This window comes from Emys orbicularis, chromosome 4 (genome assembly GCF_028017835.1).
Source record: "Emys orbicularis isolate rEmyOrb1 chromosome 4, rEmyOrb1.hap1, whole genome shotgun sequence".
Lineage (NCBI taxonomy): Eukaryota > Metazoa > Chordata > Testudines > Emydidae > Emys > Emys orbicularis.
In genome coordinates, this window is record NC_088686.1 from 71,685,505 (window position 1) to 71,706,504 (window position 21,000).

General features: G+C 43.4%; 1 protein-coding gene across 1 annotated transcript in view; it reads right to left on the reverse strand.

The window, feature by feature from the left end:
* RAD51B (RAD51 paralog B) overlaps window positions 1-21,000 on the reverse strand; it is a 557,106-nt gene that overhangs the window by 141,069 nt on the left and 395,037 nt on the right. The window contains exon 9 of the mRNA XM_065403312.1: window positions 16,413-16,537. Coding sequence (XP_065259384.1) covers window positions 16,413-16,537 — 125 coding nt within the window. The remainder of the gene's footprint in view (window positions 1-16,412; window positions 16,538-21,000) is intronic.

Sequence of the window (21,000 nt, forward strand, 5' to 3'; positions counted from 1 at the left end):
AGGTTTCAGGGGTCTGCCAAAATAAACCAGAGAGCAGGGCCAGCGTTAGACTTGTTGGGGCACAGGGCATAAAGCTGAAGCCTGAGCCCTGCTGCCCAGGGCTGAAACCCAAGTCCAAACCCTGCTGCCCAGGGTTCAAACCGAAGCCTGAGCAACTTAGCTTTGCAGGGCTACCTGTTGTGTCAGGTTCCAGGCCATTCCCCTGCTTGCTACCCCCTAATGCTGGCCCTGGCTTTTAATCTAGTGGATATGTAGAAAAACAGTTGTTGTGGCACAGGTGAGCCGTGGAATTTTTATGGCATGTTGGGGGGGCCTCAGAAAGAAAAAGGTTGAGAACCCCTGCTGCAGATTACGGTTTGGAAAGCACTGCTCTAGGTCACCGTTTTAAGTCTAACCCAGGCCTGTGGTGATTAGAGAGTTGCCAACTTCGTAATATTTAAAAAACGGACACTCCAACAGGAGTGCCAGAACCTTCCCCACCCTGCCTCTTCCCCCCCCTAAGTCCCCACCTCTTCCTCCCTCAAGGCCCTGCCTCCCATTCACTCCTCTTCCCCCCTTTCCCCAGTAGCTTGCTGCTTTTCCTCTCTCGCTTCCCCCTCACCCCCGGGTCGGGAGGGACTGGATATCAAAGGCTGTTACTATCGTATAAGACTGTTTAGTGGCCTCGTAACAGGGAGCCATCTCAGCGAGCCTCTATGTGGCATGACATAGCCCTGCTGGTTCGTTACCCTTAGCTCCCTCTTGGCTCTTGTAAGAACTTACCTCCCAGGCCAGAATACTTAAACTAATATCTCCCCTTTGTGGAGTCTCATTTATTAAATCTCCTACAGCAAGAGTGCCCAATCTACAGCCCGCAGGCCATACACAGCCCACCAGAGCATTTCATAAGGCCTGCGGCCTGCTTCAACACAATATACTAATGGCCAATTCATTAGCATTTTATCATCACGTTTATATCATTTTAGTTTACACAAGTTTGTACATAGACTAGAGTTACCATACGTCCTCTTTTTCCCGGACATGTCCGGCTTTTCGGCACTCAAACCCCCGTCCGGGGGGAATTGCCAAAAAGCCGAACATGTCCGGGAAAATGGCGGCTCTGCTCCTCCCCTGACTCTTCGGCTCTGTTTAAGAGCCGAGCTGCCCGAGCGCTATGGACTTCAGGCAGCCTCCTTGCCTCCGGACCCCAGCCGCCGGCCGGGCACTTCCCCTCCCGGGCTCCGGCGGCGCAGGGTCGGGAGGCATGGGGGCTGCCCGAAGCCGGTAGCGCTGGGGCAGCTCGGCTCTTAAACAGAGCCAAAGAGTCAGGGGAGGAGCAGAGCCCCCAGTCGCGGCGGCTCTGCTCCTCCCCGACTCTTCGGCTCTGTTTAAGAGCCGAGCGCTACGGGCTTTGGGCAGCCCCCATGCCTCCGGACCCTGCGCCGCCGGAGCCCGGGAGGGGAAGTGCCCGGCCAGGGGCGCAGGGTCCGGAGGCATGGGGGCTGCCCGAAGCCGGTAGCGCTGGGGCATCTCGGCTCTTAAACAGAGCCGAAGAGTCAGGGGAGGAGCAGAGCCTCCAGCCGCGGCGGCTCTGCTCCTCCTCTGACTCTTCGGCTCTGTTTAAGAGCCGGGCATGGGGGCTGCCTGAAGCCGGTAGCGCTCGGGCAGCCCCCATGCCTCCGGACCCTGCGCCGCCGGAGCCCGGGAGGGGAAGTGCCCGGCTGGGGGCGCAGGGTCCGGAGGCAAGGGGGCTGCCCGAAGCCCAAGCGCTACCGGCTTCACGGTTTGCCGGGCAGCCCCCAGACCCTGCGCCCCCGGCTGGGCGCTTCCCCTCCCGGGCTCCAGCTGCGCTGGGGAAGCGCCAGCCGGGGGCGCAGGGTCTGGGGGCTGCCCGGCAAACCGTGAAGCCGGTAGCGCTCGGGCAGCCCTTTCCCCGTGGCTGGGAGTGGGAGGGAGGAGGGGGCGGGGTTAGGGCAGGGCTGGGGGTGGGGAAATGGGCGGGGCCAGGGCCCATGGAGGGTCCTCTTTTTTTATTTAATAGATATGGTAACCTTAACATAGACAGTACTGTACATAGAAACAATCTATCTAAAGACTTATGAAACAAGCTGGACTTAAAATATAAATCAATACAGATGACTTTAAATCTTATTAAAATATGTAGAATCGGTTTGGCCCACACAAGGTTGTGCTTAGGTTTATGAGGACCTCCTGTGTATTAAGGTTGGGCATCACTGTCCTACAGCATATCAACCTATTTCTTTGCTCAAATCCAACTCTTGTTCCTAGGACCCCACAGCCCTCCTTCTGGGCCAGTTCTGAGAACTCAGGTAGGTTCCCGCCCTAGGCTTGGGGTGGGGAGAAGGGAAGGTGGGCAGGCCAGCCTCCTTCTCTCCTTCCTTTACCACTCTGGAGGCTTCTTTTTTATCTGCAAGCCTGGACTGATTTAACCACGACCTACCTGTCATGTAGCTATGATAATTGCCCCCACTTTGGGAGGAGATCTGAGTCAGTCAGGTGAGGCTGGACCCATTACCCCTTAAAGGGCCAGTCACCCTGTGACAGGCCTGTGTGAAATGAGCTAGTGGTCTCAATTCAGTTTCAAGGAAATAGATTTTTTTAAAATCACCACTAAAGGCACAAACTGACATCACTGATGGGAATTCTAACAGATGCCAAGGATGGAACAGGATACAAAGAACGAACTCCTCGCACCCCTAGAGATGGCCCCATGAGGTCAAGGGTTGGGTATATTGGTAGGGTTCTTATGAAGAGAACTTGGTACTGCCTGTGCTGTACCCATTCTAAGGACACACATTGGCCCTCAGTCACTAGGGCTGTCACTCCAGCATCTTTCACTCGTATTAGTGTCACTTTAAAAAACATTAATTCAAGTGAAATCTCTAGATGACTGAGTGCATTAGAAGATGTGCTCCTAATGTGCTCAGAGCATGGTGAAACTTTGCATTGCCTGAATCTGGCATGCCTGACTCCAGCCCCTTTTATGGAAGGTACAGTATATTTTGTCCACTGAAGACAGTATTTCAAAACTTGTCTGGTGTTAAAATGTTCTCTTAGCTTTGACAGATCTGAAAGGTTTTCGCAAATACCACAGGATGTAGATAGTACCAACTGAGCTCCTTTTCTCACAAACCATTGGGAAAATGCTACATGAGATGTTTGCTTTTGAGGGGTAGCTAGATTAACCATGTGACAATGGGAAGGCCATGTCCACACTATCACTATCACCGCACTCCTGTCCCTGTTTCTTTTATTAGTTGTCCCCCGTAATTTTTTGGTCTCCAGGTCCTGTGGACCCCCCCCCCTTAAGCTGGTGGGGATCCTTTAGCAGTGGGCGCCTTCGCCCGCCCACTTCCTGGATCCCAATAGGATCACTTTTGTTGGTATAACTTATGTCGCTCAGGCGTGTGAATAAATACCCCTCCTCCCCCCACAACACCAAGTTATACCAACAGAAGCACCGGTATGGACAGCGCTAAGTTGGTAGATGGTGGTTTTATTATGTCGATGGGAGAGCTCTCTTCCGTCAGCACAGAGCGGCTACACGAGCGATCTTACAGCTGCGCAGCTGCCTTGGTACAGCTGTGCCACTGTAAGCTCGCTAATGTAGACATTGCCTCAGATCTTCTTGATGTCAAACATGTTTGTGGTAAGAGCTGGGGAAGAAACTAGACCCTAGGTGCCAGTACAGTTAATATAGGCGACTTGACAGAGGTCAGGGGATCTGCATAAAGTCTGAGCACTTTCTGTAATGTAGCTGAAGTAGCACAACCAATAACCTTACAGTTCACCTCTAGAATCCTTCACATGTCCTCGGGCTCCTTACAGAGCAGGAGACTGTCATCAGGAACCAGCACAGATAGTAACCTCTCAAAAGATCAAAAGGGCTGGTGTCAGTACAAGAACACTAATATTCTCTTTTCTCTATCCAAACGAACTGATGCCAGGATGATAGCATGTGTGTGTGTGTATGCACCTACACAGGGAGTCTACAGGTTATTACTTTTGAACTCCCTGCTGAAATTAGCTACTTTCATCTATTTCATATTTCAGATTCTTGCCAAAGGCCAGGTCTACCCCAGAAACTTTTGCTGGTATAGTAATGTCAGTTAGGGAGTATGATATTTTTTACAACTTTTCTATGCTAGCAAAGCCCTAATGTATCAAAGTTATATCAGCATAAAGCACATTTGCCAGTATAGCTTATTTTGCTTGGTGAATCAGTATGAGCTACACCGGCAAAAGAATTCTATACAGATACCAACAAAATGGCAAACATTTTCTAACGTAGGCCTGGCCTAAGAAGAAATGTCAAATAATCTAGTGATCAAGCAGAAAATCCACACAGTTAAGTTTTTAGACCTGGGTTGAGTCTGCAGTTAGAAAAACTGTCTTCTGGCTTATAAACTAAGCACGTGTGAGGAGCGAGAATAGATGTGAAGTCCCATCATGTTGTTTACACAGAATCACTTTTTTTATTTTAACTGTACTTCAGCATCAGCCTATGTCAGAGAACAGATTCGCTGAACTTTTCAAAAATAATTTACTCTTATTCAGGTTCAGTTTTTTTTAATCAAGTGAGAGGTACAAAGGTTCTGGTAAGGGACAGGAGGCAGTGAAATCTGTCAAGGTATTCCAAGGGTAAACAATTCCTGATATTATACTTCTGGTGTCAGGAGTGATGGTGTTCCAGTTATCGACGGGAAATTTTTCCCTAGACTAATTCCAGTCTGTTTTCAGGGGGAGCATGACACTGAAGTACAGTTCAAGTCAGAAAAGTGCTTCTCTATAAAAAACATGAGAGTGCTCCATATTTATTCTCTCAGTGCAAACAAGCTCAGCGTACAAGCCAAGAAATGATTTCTCTAACTGAAAACTCAGCCCAATGTTTTAAAATCAAATTGGGTTCCCCTCTGCCTTTCCCCCTCTCCCCTCCTTTTCTAAAATGTTATTTTAATGAATTGTGAATTTAGTTTTTGTAAAAGGTGCTGGATTGACAGCCCTGGAGACCGAAGTCCTCTGTTTATCATCAGAATTGCTGTATTATAAGTAAACTTCCCCACCCTACCCTGGCAATGTGTTCCAATCCTGTCCTGCTGGGACCATGGTAGATGCCTCATAATACAGATCAGAAGACAGTCCCTGCTTATTTCACAGTCATCCAATGAAGGGGATAAGGTAACAAAACAGTAGGGAAGATTTGGGGGAGGAAGGGCAAGACAATAAGATCATGGTTACTTAGCAAAGGCTAGTACGCAGCATGGAAAAGTAAAGATTTTCTTTTTTGTTGATATAAAAATTTCAACAACAATATACGAATGCCACTGTTGGCTCATTTTTATAGTCTTGGTGGCAGAAGTAAGTCTTCTGAAGGGATATTAGTGAGACGACAGGGACCTTACAGACCATCTTTAAAAAAGGATTCCCTATATAAAGGGACAGCATGAAAAAAAGCCTGGAGCTGGACAATGAGGATTGAAGAGAGCATCACTGCCCTCTACCCCCTCCTTTCTGAGAGTGTGATAAGAAATGCGGTTGGATAAAAATGGAGGGGCAGACTTATGCAGAACCTTGGAAAGACAAGACAGGAAGCTAAAATTTCAAGTAATGAAGTAGAGGAAAGCTGTGAAGAAATTTAAAGAGGGGTTAGAAAATGGTTTTAGTAGTTGTGTTTCAGTTCTCTGTGACCCAGTTTCCTGGGAATTATATTGACCTGTGTCGCAGGGGTGTTGTGGGGATTAAGTATTCATGACTGTACAGTAATTTTAAAATGTGATGCCCTGTATAAGTACTAGTATGATTATTAGGTCACTAGTTCACATCCAGCCAAGTTGGTAGTGACCAAAGGGAATTACCAGCTGAAAGCTGCCTGATTGGTCTGTGAGAAATAACTTGGATGTTGCAGTTCAGTTACTAGTAGACAAGTGTCCAAAACACAGCTGCCCCCCTTTGTTGGCAGGTTTCAGCAGAAAGGCTCAGGACTGAATGACTGAATTTGCCTCAGATCCCTAGAGCTGTTCCCAATCCTTGTCTGGAATGCCCCACATCAGTAGAAGTGGGAGTTGAGAAGTTTGCACAGCTGCTGCTTATGCTTTACCTCTTCTGGGAATAAACAGTTTCCAGGGCTCTCAATCTGGCACCCTTCACCAGCATAAAAATCACTTAACATTTTTTAAAAGCTGATTAAATGAAAGATTGAGTGAAACATATGATTCCATTCTGTTCTACTCCATTCTATTAAGGGTCCTTTCCTTGCTCTTTAGGTTCTTATACAGTACCCATCAATGCAGACTCTGAGCCCCTGATTAAATGGTCCATGGTTAAGACTGATATAATGTAAACATTTTTCCTGTGTAAAAGCACCTTGATAATGGGAGTGGTCCATAAATCCAGCCCCATTTAGTGTAGACAGTACTCAGGCAGTGTTTATGTTGTGCATACAACCCACACAAGTCCATTAGCAGGGATAGCTCACTGCAAACAGCAGAAGCATGAACAAACACATAAGTCAGCAAAGTGGCCTGATGATGTGTCACCTCTAGAAACTTGTTACTGTGCCTTTCCCTCTACTTTATTGCATCATTTGCATTTAGAGCATTAGCTAGTTTAACACTGCACCAGATTATTATATTAACCATATTTATGTAATCGTTACATGGTATGTTAATATGTGCAGCCTCATCCTGCTCTCATACAGCTCACTAAGCTTGCATTGCCACTGCCTGTGACTGTATCTGCCCTGTGGATAAGTGGAAGACTTCAGTCTACAGGGCTATCAGTCGAGAACCTTCCACCCATGCTCACCTGACCTTTTTTTTTTAAAAAGACATGCTAATTGTTTAAAATGCACTAAAATTTGAACCTGTCACATACTGTGCAATTTTATTACCAAAACTTTATCATTAGGCCTTGAGTCTAAATAGAAAAAATCAAGGGGAGACAGGACCCAGCAGTAGCCCAGCTATCCTAGAGAAAGGATCCACAAAAGACAGAAGGTAGTAGGGTTCATAGAATTCTGATCAAAGCTCCCTCAATGTCTCCACACTTGCCATTCTTTCAAACTCCAAGACCAACAGAAGGATCTTGCCACACAAAAAGCAAAATAAGAAAAATAAAACAGCCAGCTGGAGACATGAGAGAAAGACAAGGTAGGTGAGGTGATATCTTTTATTGGATCAACTTCTGTTGGTGACAGACACGTTTTCGAGCTTACACAGAGCTCTTCTTCAGGGGCATTGGAAAGTCACTTCACTGTTCTTTTCTCCCTGGGAGCAATGATTTTGATGAGTATCTGAGAAAAAGGAAACTTAGGATAAATTAAAAGAGAGCAAACAAATCCAATGAGTAATGAGAGATAGGCTACTACCTAACCTGCAAGAGACATTGTGTGCGGTGCCCACATCTGCAGTTCCTAGAAAGATACTGTAGATGATGCTGGTGCAGAAAGACATTACACACCAGGAAAGTGCATTTGAGAATAAACAGTGAAGTAAGGTTAAATAGAATCAGTCACGCTACAATTTTAACTCCATTGGAAACACAAGGAAAATGGGGACAGCAAGGGAAATAGCATGATTCTCAAATAGATATAGCCTAAAAATGATGAGAAAAAATATTTCCAGCCTTTTATGAGGGTTTGGCAAACAAGAATGATTTATCTTGCTTTGCTGTATTAAGGAGATTTCTTTTCCAGTTATGTAATTGTGCAAATTCTACAAGCTTGGGTAAAATAATCTTCTCGGAGAACCCCTCCTCCCATAAACTGTGTGATATAGAGTCTGGGTTAATGAAATTGTAAATCTGGTTACCTAAACCTGCATTGTGGTCTGGGAACAAGCCTGTGTTAAAGTGCATTGACGTACTTTGAAACTATGTTCTTCATAACACTGAACCATTAAAGTATAATCCCCACCTGGAAAATGTACTCTCTGGCAATACATTCATCCCTTCAAGTGACTCATTCAAACAGTCATTTCTCTTTGTCTTGGCAGGAAATCTATTTTTTACCTGGCGTTATCTTCAGAAGGCTCATTTTCTATATTGTAGGTATGGTATATAGTGGTGTGGCACAATATAGATGGATGTCTATAACAGGCAACTTTCTAAGTGAATTCCACTTCTACTTCAACACCCAGCCCTCTGCCCTAGAGAGGTGTTATTTACCATTCAATTATCTGGAATAGTAATATCCTTTTTTGCCACTACTTTGCATTGAGCTAATGGTCAACACATTATTCAATATCACCTTCCGATTTTTTGGGGCATTACTGCCCAAAAAGCAGCACTGTACTGGGCCATATGCTGCTGTCCTTGCTCAACATATGGTACTCAGGTGGATGTCAGCTGGGGTTTCCCACATAGATCCAGGCCCCTAGGAGACATTTTGTCTGTACATGTACACTTGGGCATGTCAATGCTTTGAATTACACTTCTGCTGCAATCCTCATCCTGGGCTTCATCCACTCTTGCCTTGACTATTGAAATTTCCTTCTCTGTGGCTTCCCCAAATCCCAGTTCACCAGACTGCAGCATGAGCAGAATGATACTTCCTGCCTCACACATGCAAAGAGACACAATCACGTCCCCCACGTACTCAAATACCTTCGTTGGCTCAAGATCCAGTCCAGAATCCAGTTCAAATCTGCTGTTGTGTTTGAAACTCTCCAAGGGCTTGCCCATGCCCACCTCAAAGATCTTGGCTCTCTCTCTACTTCCCTCACTCAAACACAACTGGCTTCTTCTCTGCCTTACCACTGCAGATCCTGCCATCAAGAATAGCTTTATGTGTTTCTGCTTTGTCCTAAAGGTATGTCTACACAGCAAAGAAAAGCCCACCTAGGCCAGCTGACTTGGGCTCCCAGGGCTCAGGTTGCGTGGGGCTGTTTCACTGCTGTGCAGACTTCTAAGCTCAGGCTGGAGCCTGAGCTCTAGGACCTTACCACCCCACAGGGTCCTACAGCCCGAATTCCAGCCCAACCCTAGAAGTCTACACAGCAACAAACCAGCCCCGCAGCCCGCGCCCTGCGAACCTGTAGCTGCTGGCATAGGCCAGCCGCGGGTTTTTCTTTGCTGTACAGACATACCCTACAACTAATTTCAAGACTCATCCATGAATATCTTTTCTCCCTGTCTATGTCTTCATTTGCTTTTATCATTTAACTTTGTAACTGTTAGTTATAGCAACGCCGTAAAGCATGTGGGGATCCAGTTTATAGGGAAGACACTAGAATACACAACTATATTGTTTATACTGTACTTGTGCTGGTCATGATCCCCACCCACAGTAAATATACCCAATTTCTTTAGATTAAAACTCAACACTCCATAACTTGCAATAAATATGTCCATCTCTCTAAAATATCCAGAATCTTCTGTAATTTGGAGTAATAATCCTCCACTCTGTTTGCACACCTGCCTAAATTTGACACCATTTGAAAATATGATCACTATATTCATTATACTCCAGTTTACTAATGCAGATTTTTAAAAAGTATTAACCACACATTGCACCCCTGTGATTAGCACTTATTTCCTCTCCTCTGTGCAAATGCAATGTGATTTATTTGCTTTCTCTCCTTATTGAGAAAAAGCTAGCCTGACACTAACTTATCTCAATCCCCTCACTTGCTATCAGAACCATATCAGCAAATTCCTTAGAATTGGGTTAATTAACTTTTGCTCCAGTGGCTGTAAATAACAATACTGTAGGTTCTGCAGTATGTTTAATGATCATTCCTTAGTCATAGGTGGAATGACAAACCTATAAAGAGACAAGGTGCATGAGGTAATATCTGACCAGAAGTTGGTCCAATAAAAGATATTACCTCACCCACCTTTCAGAGTAGCAGCCGTGTTAGTCTGTATCCGCAAAAAGAACAGGAGTACTTGTGGCACCTTAGAGACTAACAAATTTATTTGAGCATAAGCTTTCGTGGGCTCTCTTGATTATCACTTCAAAAGTTTTTTTCTCTTACTTAATTGGCCTCTCAGAGTTGGTAAGACAACTCCCACCTTTTCATGCTCTCTGTATGTGTATATATATCTCCTCAATATATGTTCCATTCTATGCATCCGAAGAAGTGGGCTGTAGCCCACGAAAGCTTATGCTCAAATAAATTTGTTAGTCTCTAAGGTGCCACAAGTACTCCTGTTCTTCTCACCCACCTTGTCTCTCTAATATCCTGGGACTGACATGGCGACAACCACACTGCATGTAGAAAAACATATATACAGTTTGGAAGACTCGCCCCCAAAACTTTTTGAAAGTCATTTTTTCATTATATATCTCCAAAGGTCATGGCTGTCTGATAGTCACAAGATTGGAATGCTATTCATACAGTACTAAGCAAACAGCACAAGAACAGCTGGTCTGTAACCAAGGACACCCTGAAAGTTATGTCTGGTATCACTTTGATTAAGGGAAGTCTTGTGCTTGTTTTTATGAGTCACAATGGATTTGTGGAATTGGAACACTTTACCTGAATCAGGAAAACTGCCATCTAATATGTCACCTGGTCTAGGCTGTGAAAATCCTAACCCCTACCTCAATCCAAAACACAGCCTCTTTGCAAGGAGCACCACAGGAAAAGGTTTACTATCATCATAAAATAACACTTTGAACTTCTCTAAGCACCTTTCATCTGAGGAGCTCAAAGAGTTTTACGGCATTAATGAAATACGACGAGCCTCATAACCCTCTTGTGTGGTATAAAGTAACACAAGACCATAATAATTGCCACGCAGATTAGACCAGTGCATCATCTAGTCCAGGACCCTATTTAATAGTGATAAAATAGCATGTCAACCTTTTAAAACCATGGGGGTGCTAGCTCCTGAAGAGAGTCCAGTGGACTTGGGACCATAAGTCTCTGAGCCTATTGACTCAATGCAGGAAGTAAAGGCAATAAAAAAAGCTATGAGTGTGTGGGTAGTCCCTAGTGAACCCCATTGTTTTTGGCCCAAACCCAATGGGTCCATATGATTCTGTGTAGACTTCAGGAGAATGAATAGAATTTCACTGTTTGATGCCTACCCTAGTCCCAGGTCAATGACCTATTTGACTGGTTAGAGAAAAACAAATAAATTGCTATTTTATACTTAGCAAAAGGATGTTGGCAAATTCCCCTCACAAAGGAGTCCAAAGAGAACTTCCTTTGCCACCCTCCTCAGAGCTCTTTCATTTCATCACCACACTTCACAGAAGTTTAGGGACCAAGTCCTCAATTAGTATTAGCAGTATGTGGCTGTGTTCTTGGATGGCATGATTAATTTTGGTACAGAGTGGAGATTCCACCTCAGGAATATTGCTTCTGTCCTGAAGGAATCCAAATGTGAAATTGCGGAACTACTAACTGTAGTATGTAACTTATAATTTAAATCATCTTCTCTACCAGATGACTGAAGGATAGCTAATGTGATGCCAATTTTTTAAAAAAAAGCTCCAGAGGTGATCAGAGCAATTACAGGCCAGTAAGCCTAACTTCAGTACCAGGCAAATTGGTTGAAACTATAGTAGAGGACAGAATTATCAGACACATAGATGAACACGATTTGTTGGGGAAATCATGCCTCACCAATCTACTAGAATTCTTTAAGGATCAATAAGCATGCGGACAAAGGAGATCCAGTGGATATAATGTGCTTAGATTTTCAGAAAGCCTTTGACAAGATCCCTTACAAAAGGCTCTTAAGCAAAATAAGCTGTCATGGGATACGAGGGAAGGTCCTCTCATGGATCAGTAACTGGTTAAGATAGGAACCAAAGGGTAGGAATAAATGGTCAGTTTTCAGAATTGAGAGACATAAATAGTGGTGTCACTCAAAGGTCTGTACTGGGACCAGTACTGTTCAACATATTCATAAATGATCTGGAAAAAGGGGTAAACAGTTGGGAGGCAAAATTTGCTGATGATACAAAACTACTCAAGATAGTTAAGTCCAAAGCAGACTGGAAAGAGTTACAAAGAGACCTCACAAAACTGGGTGTCTGGGCAACAAAATAGCAGATGAAATTCAATGTTGATAAATGCAAAGTAATGCACATTGGAAAACATAATCCCAACTATACATACAAAATGGTGGGATCTAAATTAGTTGTTACCACTCAAGAAAGAGATTTTACAGTCACTGTGGATAGTTCTCTGAAAACATCCACTCAGTCTGCAGCGGCAGTCAAAAAAGCTAACAATGTTGGGAATCATTAAGAAAGGTATAGATAATAAGACAGAAATTATCATATTGCTACTATATAAACCCATGGTACATCCACATCTTTAATACTGCATGCAGATGTGGTCGCCCCATCTCAAAAATGATATATTGGAATTGGAAAAGGTAAAGAAAAGGGCAACAAAAATGATCAGGGGTATGGAACAGCTTCCATATGAAGAGAGATTAATAAGACTGGGATTTTTTCAGCTTGGAAAAAAGACGACTAAGGGGGGATAGAACAGAGGTCTATAAAATCATGACATGTGGAGAAAGTAAATAAGGAAGTGTTATTTACTCCTTCTCATAACACAGGAACTAGGGGTCACCAAATGAAATTAATAGGCAGCAGGTTTAAAACGGACAAAAGGAAGTATTTCTTCACACAACCCCAACTCCTCCTGGATAAATGAGGCACTAAAGAAAGCTGCTGTTCTCAACACAAAAAGCAAGCATGGTCCATTTTAAGACAGGAAAACTGTTACATGTGTTTCATTACTTTGCCACCCTCGCTTCTCTTTGAGTAGAACTCACCAGTCACAGGGGGCTCCAAACTTCCCAGTGAACCATACAACATGACACTGTCTTTTCCACAATAAAAGAGATCCTGTGCCAGAATTCTGTACTTCATTTCCCTGACTTCACTCAAATATTCATTCTCCAATCTGATGCCTTGGAGTCACCCTGTCCCAGAACATTCAGGATTATGAATACCCACATAATATCTGAGTCTTCTCCAAGAAATGAGCATCCCCCAACTGAGAATGAGCATCTAGCAATCTGATATGCTGTGGTATCCCCTCACATATTATGCTTTAGGAAATCTCTTTGTCCTAGTTATGGATCCTCTCTCACTTATGCTAGCTTCATACTAGGAAGGACACCACTCCTTTGCTGATTTGATAGAATCTGGCCATACAGTCCTCTGCCTTTCAGGCGCTGATTTTTCCCTTGTCTGAGTGAACTCAAGGGACTAATGCAGGACAGATGCCTCTAATTTTCAAAGAGCACTTATACAGAGGACAGTATCCTAGGAAATTGGCTGCCAAAAGAAAATTACTTTTCACTTCTTGAGCATCTCCCAACTTTGTGGGCTATAATCGTATGCACTTTAGTTTGCTTACTTTGTATTGTAAACCTCTTGTTTTCAATAGGTAAACTGAGGATCTGAGCGCCTTTATGAAGACATTTTTACTCTGGGTTGGTGCTCTAAAATAAATAACCAGGCCTTTTTCCCCAAAAGAGAGTTTTTCTCCTATGCCAAAAAGGATCTCCTGTTGTTTGCAGGAGGGATTTTGAACTGGGTCCAGCCACAGGTCATCGTGCCACTTTCCCAGGGTAGCGAACCCTCTATTTGATGTCCAGGTCCCACTTTGGCAACTCCACATGCCCTCCATCTTTTTAGGGAGATTATGTGGTATGCCATGGTAATCTATCTGGAGGTCTGCCCAGTGATGGGGCTGCTTTTTACTGGACTACAGCTTTCAGTATGCACTGAGGGTATTTCACAAAACTTTACATGATGTCAAGTATCAGGGGGTAGCTGTGTTAGTCTGTATCCACAAAAACAACAAAAAAACCCAACAAAAACAAGGAGTGCCACCGGACTCCTTGTTGTTTTTTCACAAAACTTTCTAATTCCAAACTGCAAAAGAAAAAAGTGATACTTGTGATGAAGAGGATTAACAGTTATTTCTTCAAACTAACCCTATCATATCTGTTACTTTCAATCCTTCGCCATAACACTACTTACTTTCATGGTTAAAGCTAAGGTAAACTGATTTAACAAAACAGCAATGCTTGTCAATATCACTAACCGATAGCTTGTTCCAGCTACAGCAGCAGAAATCCGAGATTTAATCTGGAACCCTTGTAGGAATACTGTGGCCCCACATTTAGCATGAGATTTGTATGGTTCCAGGATGGTAGTGGAAACCAATACTTAAAGTGTTGTCCTAATCTGAAAAGCGTCTCTACAAATTGCATTTTTGTCTCAGGGCCGGCTCCAGGCACCAGCTTGTCAAGCAGGTGCTTGGGGTAGCCGCTCCGGAGAGGGGCGGCACGTCCAGGTATTCGGCGGCAATTCGGCGGATGGTCCCTCACTCCACCTAGGAGCGAAGGACCTCCCGCCGAATTGCTGCCGCAGATCACGATCGCGGCTTTTTTTTTGTTTGTTTTTGTTTGTTTTTTTTGGCTACTTGGGGCGGCCAAAACCCTGGAGCCGGCCCTGTTTTGTCTCACTAATATTGATAACAAATCTGCTCAGTTCACAAGAAACAAGATTTTTCCTAACTGCAAGCTCCACGTGGAATCTGAAAGTCAGGCTGTACTCTTTGGGTATGTCTACACTGCAAAAACACACCCACAGCCAGCCAGGGTCAGCTGGGCCTGGGCCGTGGGGCTATAAAGTTGCAGTGTAGACATTCAGGCTTGGGTTGAAGCCTGGGCTCTGGGACCCTCTCCCCTCATGGACGTTTTTTATGTTTTTTACACATAAATTCAGTTCTTGTCGGGGCTTACTGGAGGAATAGTAGAATATGACATCATAAGTACCAAGGAGGTGACACATAATTAACTGAGATGGGGAGTGATTATCCATGGCTGGGACTTACTGGCACGCTGATGATTATAATTATTAATAATTATTCTTAACAATTCAAACTGGTTCAAATGTTTTGTTTTTGTTAAACATCTATTCAACTAAAGCATGCAGGAGAAAAGATCTTCGTTAAAGATTCAATTAAGGGCTAAGGAAACACCTTCTACACATTTCCATGAGTCTTCCAGAAAAGTCAGGGAAGACCTGACTTGATATCCTGAATTTCTCTCAGGTGAAAACAGCAGAATGTTTAGCCTGCTTAGTACATCATAAAGCAGCACTAAACCCAGTCCCCCCACCACACCAGCAAATCACATTTAAAATGATCCAGGACACAATTGGCTTCTTTCTACCTTGTACAACATGTCTAGAGGGACCAGAACTCCCTGTAGCACAGAATGTAAAGCAGAACTAGGAAGAACTTAAAGAGCAGCTGTATTCATGAATGTGTTTCTGTACAAATGACATTGTGGGTTCCATATTTACTTTTCAATGACTCCAAAGTAAATGTGCCCACTCTATGAGTGAAAAGATTCTTTTTCTACCTGTCTTTGATACAAATTCAACCTGGGATATGAGGATCCAGCTGAACTTTCTGCCTCACACTGTACATCATCCCCAGTAATAAAGATGCTGAAATGAGAACTCCACTGATTATGTGCATGGTAGAATCACTCTCCTGTAGCTGTATGGACCCTGGGAGGTTAGCAGAAGGAACCATTGGTTTGTGGCAGTAAAATCAGAAGCTCTGAATGGCAGACACATAGGGAGCAAATATGAGAAATAAGAAGGTGCAAGTTTTACATAGTCATTTTTCCGACAACACCCTGACTTTAAGGAACAGGAAATCAGTAACATTAGAAAGAGTGGCAGGATCTTTGGAAAGAGTTACAGTGGCGAAATAATGAAACATGCTAAACCAAGAAAGTCCAACCACACAGACACCCCAAGGGAATAAATTACATCATGAGTTGTGCTGGCCTCTCAAAAAGCGAACATATTATGCCTTGAATCCCAATTTTTCACTGCAAGTAAAATTCTACCACACTTCACTGCACATCATAACATTTCTCAGCGAAAATGGTGAGTTCTCTCGCTATTGCTAAAATGCTCCTGGAAAATTTTCACCATGTTTGCAGTTAAAAGCTATTACTGCAGGTGGAGACAGAAAAATTTCACTTGCAAATAGCTGCAAAAACTATAAGAGTTTCTATATGAATACTCACAACAGATATTTTGCTCAAGACTTGTAGAAAATCAGATAGTATACAGAGTGCAGGGCACATGCCCCAAAGATCACTGAGTGGGAAGGTTCTCAAAGGACAACCCTCCATCTCCAGAACATCAGGTACCAAGTCACTCAGAAAACGCCATCACTGCTCCAGAACACAGGGTGTCAGAGCACTCAAGGAATGCCCCCCATCCAAAAGAACAGGGTACCAATGCACTCCATAAACCATAACCCCAAGCACAAGGGGCCAGCGTTCTCACAGAGTCCTCTCTGAGCCAACGGGGCCGGAACTCACAGTGAGCCCATCCCCTAAAGCACAGGTTATGAGGCTCTGGGCTCTCAATTTTTACTGTTTTTTCCTGATAAGTTCCTCACCTGTCTTGTGTGCAAGTCATGATACTGTAGTATGAGCCTGGTGTTGACGCTGTGACTCCATGTGTTCCCCAGTGCTGCTGTCACATAGCCAGGTTCCCTGTCCTTGCTCCCAGAGGCTCCTGAAACTAAAAACAATACAACGTCTGAGTCCAATGTGTCATGCCTGCACCAAGGATGTGTTTCACTGAAGAATCTTTGTCATGCGTCTCAGCTCATTCCACAAACTAAGCATTCATATGAATATTTGGCTTACATTTTCAATTGCAGGAACTCTCCACTATTTCTTAAGCATTCCCTGCCTTGTAGGCATAGGCCTGGTGTAAGTCCTCCTCTCGCAAAGTACTACTATGGGCTATCATTACATTGCAAAGCAGAGTCTAATTTCCAATGCATATTACTATGCTTTTCTAAGTACCTGGTGTTGCACCATTCAGGAGAAGCACTGATAGACTTTCAGGTATTGGGAAAGAAATTTGAGACCAATATCGAGACCCAAAATTCTGTTTATTATGTGTTCGTCAGAACAGAACCATGCTCATTCTCTTGGTCATCCCCTCCACCCACTTTTCTCTTTAAGCCTATTGCTTCCATGCAGTCCCGACTTCTGCAGGTCTGGAGACAAGGGAGCGGGCCAGGAAAGAGAAGTTATTAAAAGGAATCATGAAGGAGGAGGTTTATGGGGCATAACTGTGGAGCCAGGAAAGATAGCAGTCATGCCTCTGATCTCAAAATTAAACTCTACCCCACACTACTAGAAATCTCACAGATTCTGTAAAACTTGAGTTAATGTCAGATGTCTCCAAAAACTGAGCCAACTCCTGCCTGAGATACCAGTAATACTAATGAAGTCAATGGAGTTACATCAGAGATGAAACTGCCCCCCCCCTTTACTGGAAGTTAGATTTGGGGGAATCTTCTCATTTGTGTGAACTCTGTACATGCCTTGGGGAAAATGCGTTCAGCAAAATCTGTGCTGGTCAGCTATGATGACACAGGGGAAGGCATTTCTAATAATGCAGTGTGACCTGGTTTGCTAACCTACTATTTCACTTGATTTTTCTAATTCTGAAATAGGAGACTGATCCATCTATAATGCTGGCAGAAGCCCCAGCTCTTTTTCTTTTGAATACCACATGCTCTGTACAAGATGGAGAGATAGATGGTTGATCTGTTTTTACTCCAAGTGGTACCTCAACAAATCAAAAAGGGAAAAACTGGAGAGAATTCAGAGAAATGCAACAAAAATGATTAAAGGGGGTAGGAAGAGACTGATGTATGAGTAGAGAGGTGAATTTTTGAGATAGTCCAAGAGAGTATAACTAAGAGTATTCGACTGAGGATGAGTAAAAGGAAAATTATATTGAATGTCAGGAAACTTCTTGACAGATTTATTACACGGTGGAAGAGTTTCCTAAGGACAGCAGTAAAATCCTGATCACGTGAGCCAGTTAAAACAAGACTGGACAAAACCCTGAAGAATATACTGTAGTGAGAAATCCTACCCTTGCCATCAGGCCATATTATCAAAGTCTTTTCTTTCTTCAGCTTCTAGGTGGGTATAAACAAAGAGTTAAAACCTTCTTAGTGTTTAAACGTGTTCTCAGGCATGGAGCAGAAAGAGCTACTTCACATGGCCATGCAGCATGTCATATTTCAAACTGGGAAACAGAAGTTGGATTGAGAAAAAAAAAGAGGTTTTTTTTTATTTGCTCTCCACCAGAATAGCTGGATGTTTCTGTTAAAACAATCAACAGTGAAATAGTTAATGTGGACATTGAATTTGTAACCAGTAGGGTTTTGAATTAATACCTCACTGAGGTGAAAAGGGAAGTTTATACCTCAACTAGAACTACTGTTTCAGGCTGTCTGCAGACTCAGGACCAGAGCCATCAGCGCTTTCACATGTGAAAGGCTTTCTTCACAACTATACGGGACAGAAATGTTGTTGTTGTTGGGTTGTTGTTTTTTTAACTTAGAACTTGTGCTTTGGAAAAAGTGGTGAGGCCACCAGAAAAGTATTAATTAAGAGTAATTGCCAGTAACTTGTAAGGTTGCCTGTAAGGTTGGTAACTTGCAAATGATGGTAAATATTTAAAGTTTGTTGTGCACTAACCACGTTTTGAGCCAAAAGGATATGGAGTCCATCCTAGCTAATCCATGTAAATCAATGGCATAAGTTAATATTCTATAGACATCGGGGGTTTTGAATCAGGCTCTAAAACATTTGAAACCACACATGACATTTATAAGATTTCTTATCAAAGGCAGTGGTTAAGTATGAGCTTATACTCTGTGCTACTCTGAATTACTTGTCTCATTGTATCCAAACACTACATCTTATTCCCATACCCAAGCACTTTCCCAGAACAGACAATCCACAGTAGCACTATCCTGCTCTGAGGATCGCTTTTCTTTAGGCTGATACATGTCAAGCTTTCACATAGATAAATACCTCCAGAAGCAGCAGCAGTAACAGCAAATGGGAAGTTGCAGTGTCAGGAATGCTGTTTGGTTAGTCTAACCAATCTGTATTGAAAAGGCAGATGTGCTGACAATAATACCATCTCTTTCTACCTCTCCAGTACAGTCTACCAGCTGCCTGATGGAATATGGTCTAATGTTTGGAGCCACGGCCAAGGAGGTCTGAGTTCGATACCCAGCTATGCCACTCATTGACCCTTTTGGTGACACTGAGCAAGTTATTTACTGCAATTCATTAAGGTTTGCAAAGTGCTTAGACTCGACATCATTGGACAGAACACTCTATATTAGGCCAAAATGTATTACATTATTATTAGAACAGACCTGATGAGAATGAGAGAACAAAGAGGGAGCCTTAAGATTTTCCAGATCACTCATAGCCATGTGGCATAAGACGGAGGCCTGCATCCAAACTGTATTGGCCTCTTTTTTAAAAATCACAGCTGAAATGGGCAAGGATCACAAAGTTAAGGCAGCAGTCACATGTGGGTTTTGGATTGGCCTGTTAGAGTGAAAGGGGCTACCCATGAAGTTCAGAGATGAACTCTCCAAAGTTCTGTGCCTCTGATATTAGCTCTTATGTGATAGAACATCTTGACATTTCAATGTAGACAGGAAGGCTGGGCTGGGCAATGAAATAGTTAAATGTCTAGTGTCTGAGTAGAGGAGAAAACACACCATTACTCTCCCTGATCCTGCATTCCTTGCAGACCCAAAACTCCCACTGATGCCAACAGGAGTTCTGAAGGTGCAAGGAGGGCAGGACAAGGTTCACGGCAGTTTAAAAGAAGGCAGGCAAGTTAATTGCTGTAGCCTCTTCATTTTTTAAAGGAAAAAGCCTGTTGTACCAGGCTGTGTCAGCACCTGTCAGGAAGAAGACTGTTTGTGTGACCCACTTTCCGACAAATCTTCTTCCATGAAGTTATTCAAATTTATGACTCTGGTGCAAAGTGGTTATTAAAGCTGGAGGAAATTTACAGTGCAGAACTTTTACAGGGTGAAAAGGAATGCTTTGCAGAAAAGGTTTCCATTTTAAAGAGATACTGTAGGTCTGCCGCAGACTTATATATTAGGCAACAAACAGGAAGAAAAACTAGCAAGTGAGGAGCTGAGTTGAGGCAGGAAACAGAGCCAGCTTTGCAGGAAAGTTCAAGGATGGTGAGAATAGATATTCTTTCCCTCCTCCCTGTACCAAATACCAGAAGACAGCAGATGTTTCAGAGGCAGGAAAGAGGAAATGGAAGAAAAATGGATTAAAATTGAAATGCACTGTTAAAAAATTCTTATCTTTTCTATTATCTCAAAAGCTATTTGATCATTAATGAGCTCATGAAAGGAGGTGAACAAATGTTACTATGTTCATAGAAACATCCCTTCCCTGCACTCTCTACCTCTCCTTCCCATCTCCAGTAGTTTCATATCTGGAGATTTTTTGTACCAGATCACCCTGCAGCTGGGCTCAAAGACACCATCAAGCTCACAGATGAGAGTCAGGTAATAGAACATAGGTTGCCGTTTTGACTCTAGGTTACTGATTCCAATCCAGATCGAGTTCCTGTCTATTGGTTGTTCAGTAACATATATGAAATGAGTTGGAAGTGTCAGTCCACATCACAAAATCCCAATGGCAACTGGTACTAACTGACCACCTTGTTGGCAACATCAACAAGAAGGCCAAGGACTGAACGAGAATAAAGAATGTTCTATCTTCTCCTCCACAAAAAATAGTCCCTCCGGGTCAGGAGTAAGGCACATTGACAAGGGACTGTAACTGTTCTGGAGTGCAAGTGCATGGTAGGCCAATTTCTGTCCATAAAAAAACTGGCTGGGTCACACTTACCTGCTGCCACAAGTGAAAACAAAGCCTTTTGTGGCTAAAATCAAACACAAAGTTAATGGCTTTCCACAGCCAGAGGAAAAATTAAACAAAGGAATAAATTCAAAGTGCAATCCAAAATGCTGCTTCCAGCAAGAAGACGAGGCATGCACAGCTGAAATAAGATGAGGCTTTGTTGTCCTAAAAAATGTCAGTTGTGCATGCATCAGTCTTCATGCAATGACACCTGGTGCTAGTTATAACCCAAGCCCAAGATGTATTTAGGAGTTT